This window comes from Mus caroli, chromosome 3 (assembly GCF_900094665.2).
Source record: "Mus caroli chromosome 3, CAROLI_EIJ_v1.1, whole genome shotgun sequence".
Classification (NCBI taxonomy): Eukaryota; Metazoa; Chordata; class Mammalia; order Rodentia; family Muridae; genus Mus; species Mus caroli.
This window is the reverse complement of record NC_034572.1, coordinates 150,756,412-150,766,465: the sequence shown is the minus strand read 5'-3', so window position 1 is coordinate 150,766,465 and position 10,054 is coordinate 150,756,412. Positions and strand designations below refer to the sequence as shown.

The following is a 10,054-nucleotide window of genomic DNA, read 5'->3' as shown; positions in this document are numbered from 1 at the left end:
GCCCGGGGCGGGGATTTCCAGCACAGGATGTTTACGAGTTGTTATTGAGGAAATGACTCAGCACAGGATGTTTACGAGATAGTACTGAGGAAATGACTCAGCACAGGATGTTTACGAGATAGTACTGAGGAAATGACTCAGCACAGGATGTTTACGAGATAGCGGCGCTCCACAATTCCTAATCTAGAAGGAATGTTTTCCTTGACTGTAAATTTGTTCCAGGCCTATTTTCTTTTCCTAGTACAATTAGCTCATGACACAAAACTCTTTGTAGCTTTTTATTCTACAGGGAGCTTAAAATTACTTGAGTCAATTTGGGAGTTCTATAAAATTAGTATCAGAAATTAGACAATCATCTAAACAGCATTTTTTCATGAAAGTTCATCTTCCTATTGAACTGCAGGAAATTTGCCCAATAGAGTGGGCTAATGCCCAGGAATCAATCATAACAGACTATAGGCAGACAGGGTCTTTCTTTGCCCAATCACACCATGTCAAAACAATGAGGAATATGGCAATGACAAACATGAGAAGGAGCAAAAGGAGTAAGGAACAGACCTGGGAGGAAGCTCCTGGGGCTATGCCTTTTGGGGATTCACCCACTACAGCCATGAAAAATGGTGGGCTGTCTCCAGGAAGCTTGCTTGCTTGCCATGGCTCCCACTACTCCAGATTCATTGTTGGAGATCGACTGAGGTGGACCTTGGCCTCCAGTGTGTGTGCATGTAACATTGCAGTGATCTCTGATACATTATGCCAACTCCTGCAGCAAGTCTGCATCTATAGGATGAGATTAATAGTAGGGCAGTGGTTACTGCTGACGGCTGTCCTGTCCTGCTAGAGTCCCAAGCAATATGACTGTTTATTACAGCTGTGACCAAAGGAATATGACATCATTGCTTTTTAGTGTTTACGTGTTATCAATGAACATGATTTTGGTTAATTTGTTTGTTTTTAGATTTTTTTTTAAGGTGGGTCCTGCAGCCAGGGATGACATTAAATTACTGACCATTTTGTATCTAACTCCAAATGCTTGGCTCGCACCATACTTAGCACTCATGGGATGTTTTTGTGTTAGTTTTGTACACATTCATCAATGACTGTTGTCTCCGGAAGCTCAGTGTTAAAGTGCTTCCAAGCATATAGACATATTTCCCATTTACAATTGTAAGGAGAGTAAGAAATGTAAAGAAATAGATCTAAGTCAGGTTTGAAGTACACCAGATGGCATGGCTCTTCCCCAGTTTTCAGGAAGATGCCTGAGAGAGGGTGTGCATGCACAAAAGGGCATACTCACATGCAATCAGTTTGCTCCTCACAGAAGACGATGTTTATTGCTTTAAGGTTTTCTCCTTAAATAGATGTTTCCTGATTTATTAGGGATTGGGTTTAAGAGTATGGATACGTAAATTTAGGTTGGGGCTTGACTGCTTGATCACCCTTTTTTTCTGGGCCTTCCAGCGCTGTTGTGACTGGAGGAGCTCTGCAGTGTGCAGGAGAGGAAGCAGAGTCTGCATACTGAGTTAGCCACCCAGCCAGATACCGTATGTTAACTCTGTTGCCTTAGAAACACTATGCACAGTGTTAGGATCTTAGTCAGTGTTTCTATTGCTGCAATGGAACACCATGACCAAAAGCAAGTTGGAAAGGAGGTTTGTATGGGTAACACTTCCACATCGTAGTCCATCCCTAAAGGAAGTCAGGATAGGAAATCAAACAGAGCAGGAACCTGGAGGCAGGGACTGATGTAGAAGCCTTGGAGGGTGCTGGCTTGCTCCTCCTGGCTTGCTCCTCCTGGCTTGCTCAGCCTGCTTTCTTATAGAACCCAGTACCACCAGCCCAGGGATGGCACCACCCACAATGGGCTGGGTTCTCCTCCATCAGTTGCTAATTAAGGAAATGCCTTACAGATTGGATCTCATAGAGGCACATTCTCAATTGAGTTTCCCTCCTTTCAGATGACTGTAGCTTGTGTCAAGTTGACATAAAATGACTCAGTACATTACTCTTTCTTTTAAGATTTTATTTATTGATTTATTTTATGTATAGAGTACACTATTGCTCTCTTCAGACACACCAGAAGAGGGCATCAGATCCCATTACAGATGGTTGTAAGCCACCACATAGTTGGTGAGAATTGAACTCAGGACCTCTGGAAGAGCAGTCAGTGCTCTTAACTGCTGAGCCATCTCTCCAGCCCTGATATTATTCTTTCTTAATCTCAACTTAGAGTGTGTGTGTGTGTGTGTGGGGGGGAATGCCTGAGTTAATGTCCTGGCTCATATTACAACATAAAAATAAATCTATTGCTAGAATTGCTTTAGGCATCTGTTACATTCCTTTCCCCTTCCTCTCTCCTTGCCTTTCTCTTTACCTCCCTGTCTTCTTCCTTACAACACCCTTCTTACCCCCTCCTCCTTCCCTGCCTACTCTTTTCTTTTCTCTACTTTGATTTTGTGTCTTGTCTCCTGTATTGGGACCAAGTAGGACAAAGTCTCCCCTCAGTGGTTCTCAGTCCATGAAGATTGACCTTCTGAACTCTCAGAGTGCGTGATTTTCTAGTACTCCTTAATTAACTTTATGTACTTTAACTGATGCTTATGAAATGTTTAAATATAGAAGCTACATGACATTTCTACATATTTAAAAAGTAATGGCTGGCATGCCCAGCAGGAGGTGGCCAACAGAAAAGTTCAATAGCATCTTTAGAGGCTCCTTGTCTCTGTATAGCTCTGGCTGCCCTGGAACTCACTCTGTAGACCAGGCTGGTCTTAAACTCAGAAATCCGCCTGTCTCTGCCTCCCAAGTGCTGGGATTAAAGGCGTGTACCACCACTGCCTGGCTGTTTATTTTATTTATATATATTTTCCCTCTCTTTTTACCCTATAGATCATGTGTGTGTGAGTGTGTGTGTGTGTAAAATGGCTTCCAGTTTAGTGTTTTTATGGGGTCCTTGAGTGTACAAATGAGTAGGTTTCTGTTTCCTATGTCATCTCTTGGACTCTTTTCCTTCTCTTTGTTTGTTTTGTCCTATTCTGTGTTAATTTTTGGTTTATCTTATTATATCTTATTTTATTATAAAAAAAATCAATGGTACATTTTTTTAATTAAAAAAAAAAAAAGGAATGGTAAACCTGGTACTGCAAACCTTTAATCCCTACACTCTGGAGGCAGAAACAGGTTCTGTGAGTTTGAGGCCAACCTGGTCTACATAGTGAGTTCAGGGCAGCTAGAGCTTCACAGGGAGAACCTGTCTCCAAAACAGCAACAACCATTCACACAAACCCCACAGGGCTAAGAGGCTTTCAGCTCAGGTTATCTTGAAAAGGAATGCAAGGACTTTGTTGGTTGGTTTTGGGGTGTTTGTTTGTTTGCTTGCTTGTTCTGAGACAAGGAATCCTAACTCTGCCAGTCCTGGAACTCACTATGAAGACCAGACAGGCCTTGAGCTCACAGATATCTGCTTGCTTCTGCCTCTCAGAGCCAAGATTAAAGGCCTGTGCCACTACAGCCCTCAAGGGTATGTTTTTCTTAATTTTTGTTACCATTGTTTGTGCAAGCACGATATGTGGGTGTGGTAGGGGACACGTGCGTCAAGGCATGCATGAGCAGATCAGAGGATAACTTTGTGGATTCTGGAGGTGGAATTCAGACCATCAGGTTCATGGTCTCTGCCTGTCGAGGCATCAGTTGGCCGTGGAATATTATTCATTCCTAAGAGTAATACTCTCCGAGGCTTGGGATTGTTTGGTCTTGTGCCTCCTCCCTTAGGGAAGAAAGAACCTGCTGCGGCAGAGCATTTTCAGGATGATGTTAGTGTGCTAAAACTTCCTGCCTTAGGGTTTTTGTTGCTGTGAGAAATACATGTGCAAAACCAGCTTGGAATGAGAAGACTGTATTTCCCTTTACAACTCTCAGGTCACACACACATCTGTCACTGAGGGAATCAGGACAGAAACCCGGAGGCAGGAGCTGATGCAGAGCTCATGGAGGAGTATTGCTTATTGACTTGCCTCTAATGGCTTCCTCAGCTTTTTGTCTTATGTCACATGACCTCTTGTCCTGGTGGTGGTGGGGGAACACCTCGTAATTAATGATTGTGGGTGGGCCCAGCCCATTCATTAAGAAAGTTCCTCATAGGCTTGCCTCCAGGTCAATCTTTTCTTCTCAGATAACCCTTGCTTTTGCCAAAGCCCAAACCGACCTGGAAGCTTCTCTGAGGGCCAGGAAGATGGCTCAGCAGATAGGCACTTGGCTACATAAGCCTGGCAACCTGACCTCAATCCCAGAACCCACATGGATGTTGAATGAGAGCACTGACTCCACAAAGTTGTCCTCCAGCCTCCACACACATCCTGTGCCCCTCCCACAAATCACATACACATACATAAAAATTAAATTTAAAAAAAAACTTCCTTAGAGCAACGAAAGAAGATACTGTTTGTTTACTTAGACAACTCAAGTGCTTTTCTCTATGGGTCTGAGGGTTGTTGGTGCACTTGAAGGTCACATTGGATTTAGGTATGACTGAGCTGAGCCTCTTCTGCATGGTACTCAGTCTACTCAGTCCCTCCTTTGACCTTTCACAACCTTCCTGCTTGGACTTCTTGGGTTGGTTTGTCTGCTTTTCTTCAGTGCCTCCTTAATCCTCTAAAATAAGAACACCTTATTTCTCCCAGGTTCTCCCTACAGTGATGGAGTAGGCTCCTATGATGCAACAAGCCCTCATGATGCAATTGGCTCCCACGGTGTAATGGGCTCCCATGATGCAGTGGGCTCCCATGATGCAGTGGGCTCCCATGATGCAACAGGAGCCTGATTTTACACCTGTTGAGGATGATTGGCTTCTAGTTTGGAAAATTCTTCAGGCCTTTCTTCCTTGGGTTCTGTATTAAGATTTCTGTTGCCTGTTGCTGGCTGGTAGAGAGAGGCCTGGGCTTGTCTTTCATTAATCTGCCTCAGAAGGATGTTTCTTGTAAAGAGCATCCTAGGAGCAGTTTGGTCTCAGCAAAGCCTCATTTCATCAGGTGGTCAAATCCACAGGTTAATGTTCTCTCTCCTGCCTGGGTACCAGACTGCTGTGTTCAGCTCATTTTTATGACATGCAAGTAGTGTCAATAAGAAGTCCCAGTTTTCATTTAAAATCATAACAAGAAGAGATAAGTTTGACAAAAATAGGAGCAGAAAGAACTGAAGATAGCTGCCAAGATTGAGCTAGAAATATGCCTCCACTGCCACAATCCAATGGTAAAATTTGCTCACATTTTCTTCCAGAGCAATCATGACCCATGCCTCTGTGCCTGAGAAGGACAGAGCTACCCTCGGGATCAGTGACACACTGATACGACTTTCTGTGGGTCTAGAGGATGAACAGGACCTTCTTGAAGACCTGGATCAAGCTTTGAAGGCAGCGGTAAGTTGTGGTTGTGTGTGTGTAATCTTTTTTCTTTTATTTAAGATGGATATATATATATATGTATGTATATATATATACATATATATATATGTATATATATAATATATTCTGGTTACAGTTCCCTGATCTCCTACTCTTTCTAGTTCATCCCATCTCCCCATGAATTTGATCTTTTTGTCACTTGTTAAAAAGTAAGCAGGTATCTAAGGAATAAAAGTAAAATAAAACAAATCCAGAGAAACAAATCAGAATGTGACAAAACAACCAAAAAAAGAAAGACGGCTAGAGAAAAGGCTCTAGAAATGCATATAGACACAGTAACACACTCATTTGCCAACAGAATCTCATGAAACACTCAAACTGGAAGGCATAATATATATACAAATAACATGTAAGGTTAAACAAAAATAGTGGTTTGTTTCCCCAATGACACTCTCGTGGAGAAAACTAATTTTCCATTAGCAAGTGGCTATCAAAAGGAGCTAGCTTCTGGGTTTAGAGATAAGGGTGTGTATCCACTTCTTTCAGCTCTAGGACCCCATCTGGTACAGACCCATGCAGGCCCTGTGCATGCTGCCACAGTCTCTGTGAGTTCATACGTGTGCCAGCACCTGTTGTGTAGAAGACCATGATTCCTTGGTGTCTTCATCCCCTCTGGCTCTTATACTCTTTCTACCTGCTCTTCCTCAGAGTTCCCTGAGCTCTGAGGAGACAGAGTTGATGGAGCAGATCCATTTCTAGGGCTGAATGTTCCAGTATTTCTCACTCTGTGTATTGTCTGCCTGTGAATCTTTGCATTTGTTCCCATCTGCTGCAGGAGGAAACTTCTCTGATGGCCAAGCAAGACACTGGTATTCAAGTACAGCAGAAAGTCACTAGCAGTCATTTTAATGCTATGTTCCTTTAGCAGAACAATAGTAATTGTTTTCCTCCTAGGTCCCTGCCCTATCTAATCTCAGGTTCTTGGCTACCCAAGCAGCACTGGGCTTGGGTTCCATCTCATGGAGTGTGCCTTAACTCAAATCAAATATTGGTTGGCTATTCCCACAAGCTTTGTAAAAGTTCTATTGGACCAGTGGACCTTGTAGGCAGGTCACCATTATAAACTGAAGAGTTTGTACCTTTCTCCTTTGGCAGCATGCAGAGAACCTTCCAGTAGTATCTAATCCGTAGGGAGTGAAGGCTGTAGGTAGGCATCAACTCAACTTCTCCATGTTTAGTAAGTTGTTAAGTAAGAGGATCTGACTGTCAGTTTCTGAAGAGCTACCCATAGCCTTGGCAGTAGCCTGGGTTGTTTGGGGGTTCTCATGGGATCCTTTTTGTCAAGAACTCAATTATGTAACTCACTTTCAGTACTTGAAACTTCGTTTGGTGACAAGAGATGTTCAGCTGGGGCTCTGTCTCCCCTGTTATTTGGTGATTTAGATTGCCTTCATATGTGTGTGCATTGTAGGAAGCTTCTACTGTATTAGGTTTCTATACAACTTCTACAACTTCTCAGCTATCCCTTAATTTTAGCCGTTCCTCTTCATATTCGTTTCCTTGCCTCCTTCTTTCTCTCTCCCTCTTTGATCCTTCTATTGCAGTCCCCAGCCTCCATCAATCCATAATTATTTATTCTGTTTCCCCTTCCTATGGAGATCTATCCTTTCCCCTAGTCCCTTGCACTCTACCTACCTTCTGTGCTTATATAGTTTGTCACTTGCTTGTCAACACTGAACATCCACATATAAGTGAATACATACTATAGCTGGATCTAAGTTACCTTACTCAGGATGATTTTTTTTTTTCTAGTTTCATACACTTACCTTCAAATTTCATAAGTTTATTTTTTAAAAACTTGCTGAGGAATTCCCTGTTGTGTAAATGTACCATTTCCTTTATGCCCATTCTTCTGTTGAGGAGCATCTGAGTGGTTTCCAATCTCTGGCTTGTTATGAATAGAGCTTCAATGAACACGGTTGAGCAGGAGCAAGTTATCTTGTGGTAGGATGGACTGTCCTTTGGGTATATGACTTTAAGAGTGCTATAACTGGGCTGGTGAGATGGCTCAGTGGGTAAGAGCACCCGACTGCTCTTCCGAAGGTCCAGAGTTCAAATCCCAGCAACCACATGGTGGCTCACAACCATCCGTGACGAGATCTGGCGCCCTCTTCTGGAGTGTCTGAAGACAGCGACAGTGTACTTACATATAATAATAAATAAATTAAAAAAAAAAAAAAGAGTGCTATAACTAACTTAATGTAGTTTCTGGGAAACCACCATACAGATTTCCATGCTGGCTGTGTAAGTTTGCTCCCACCAGCTATAGGTGAGTGTTTCCCTTATTCCACATCCTCTCCAGCATGAGCTGTTATTGTTTTATTGATACTGGCCAATATCATGTAAAATGAAATCTCAAAGTAGTTTTGATTTACACTTCCCTAAAGATTAAGGGTGCTGAGCATTTCTTTTAAGTGGTTCTCAGCCAGCATGTGCCTAGTAGTAAGGGTGGGTGTCATCATATTTAAAAAGAGTGACCTCAGCAGAGATTCGTACTCACGCAAGTCCCTGAGTAACAAGATGACCCACCTACAGGCCCCTGAGGCTAGTTTCAGCTTATCAACAGTTATTACCCCTCTAAGAAAGCAAGAACCCCAAGCCACCCAACATCTTCTAGCATGACATCAGCCTCTCTGAGTACATTCAATGATTCAGACTTCTGGACCACTTTTGGCATCATCTGCAGCACCTTCCAGCACCTTGGGTTTACACAGTATAGGACATCTGACTCGCAACATCTTCATCTTCATCTTCAATCTAGAGCCATCCCAGTTCCATTCTCATTGCCAAAATTAAAAAAAAAAAAAAAAAGGTGTGACTTTGTTGGCGTGTGTGAATGTTCGAATCTTGGACTGAGTTCTCAGGTCTCAGGCTATGATGTGGAGATCATTGACATTCTTTCTTTTTCTGTACACTGTTGACACAGCACCCTTAAAGTTCGAGTCAAAGCTGTCATTCCAGTGCTGCCATCAGGAGCAGCATCCAAGGGGCCAAATCTTCGGAATAACTGGACAGATCATTATGGAGCATATGCAGAACTGCACTGAATATTTTAAGGCCCTAATGAGTTTACAGCTGTAACCTTCCATGGATCTTCCCTTAAGGACTGTCTTCTGTTTATCTTCTAACTAACAGGTTGTTCTGTTAGTATCATTTCGGTAATTTTGCTATATTTGTGTCCAAGGAAGTAAGAGTTGTTCTGTTTTGGAATCATGTTGTTTTTCCTCTTTCTTCAGTAGCTTATGATATATTTTAATCATGTTTACAATGTTACAATTTAGTATTGATGTTTTATGAAGTTAAATTATTAAATGAATGGTCTTAAATCCACTGTGGTTTTTTTCTTTTGAAAAATTATATAATTACCATAAGCCAAAAATCAAATATTTGGAATACCTACTGTGAAATTCAAGAGATTAAAGGTTGTACTTGATACTTGTTATTTTTCTTAAATAAATCTAGTTATCAAATGTACCTGGCCCTGATCCTACTTTGCTGTTTCTGGGTTCTTTTTCATTTCTAGTGGCTGCTCTAGAGGCCCCAAACTCTATTGATTTTTATAAGTGTAACTGAGTAATTCTTATCCTTAAAGTTTAACATATGCATATTAGGTACAAATTATATCCCCCCCCCCCCACCACCAACTTATAGCTGGGGAGACATAGGCTGGTGACTTGGAACTATAAGACAGGTGTGTTTAATTCAAAGAGCATTTCATTTTGAATGAAACAGTAGAGCCTCGGTTTGCACCTAGGAGAGGTGGTCTCTGAAATAAATGCACTTCAGCACTGGGGACAGCCATTGCCAGAGAGCAGTAATGCATCAGAGAAGGAAGAGGACAGAGTGGTGAGAGGAGTCACAGGAGACTTCACAGGCAAAATAGCTCTGACAGATAAAGGCAATTGTTTTTGGAAGGGCACACATGCACAGGTCTAATAGTGTCCTAATTAACACACTACAAGCAATTCTTCTTGATGTGACCATTAATATCAAGTTCCTCCAAGCCTGTCTAAAACAGTAGCAATAGCTAAGATGTGTTGGTTACAATATATGATGTGGTATATAATACATAATATATACATAGTATATTATGCATTTCTCCCTTCTGCTACAATGTTTCTTTTCAGCCCAAGTAATTTTATTTTTTTTCTGGAGAGTTTAAGGAGCTAGAAGAAAAGTCAGGGCCAGAAAAAAAAAGGAAACTTAATGGAGATGTGGTACTGGCTAGTTTTATGTCGATTGAAACAAGCTAGAGTCATCTGGGAGAAGAGACCTCAACAGAGATAACATTCCTTCCAGACTGGCCTGTGATGCATTTTCTTGATTGGTAATTGGTGTGGGATTGCCTAGCTCACTGTGGACAGTGCCACCAGGTGTAGATGGGTAGGAGTTGAAAAAGAGGGCAGGCCGACCAAGCCAGTAAGCAGCACTCTTTCCTGGCCTCTGCTTCACTTCCTGCTTCCAGGTTCCTAACTTGAGTTCTTGCCCTGAGTTCCTCCAATGATGGGCTGTGATGTGGAACTGTAAGCAAAACAAACCCTTTCTTCCCCAGGATGCTTTTGGTCATGTAGTTTTATCACAGCAACAGAAATGTAA

General features: G+C 42.1%; 1 protein-coding gene across 1 annotated transcript in view; it reads left to right on the top strand.

Annotated features, from left to right (window-relative positions):
- The window catches only part of Cth (cystathionine gamma-lyase), a 30,470-nt gene extending 21,538 nt beyond the window's left edge, over window positions 1-8,932 (top strand). The window contains exons 11-12 of the mRNA XM_021158374.1: window positions 5,275-5,413; window positions 8,385-8,932. Coding sequence (XP_021014033.1) covers window positions 5,275-5,413; window positions 8,385-8,393 — 148 coding nt within the window. The 3' untranslated portion in view covers window positions 8,394-8,932. The remainder of the gene's footprint in view (window positions 1-5,274; window positions 5,414-8,384) is intronic.
- The last annotated feature ends 1,122 nt before the right edge of the window (window positions 8,933-10,054 follow it).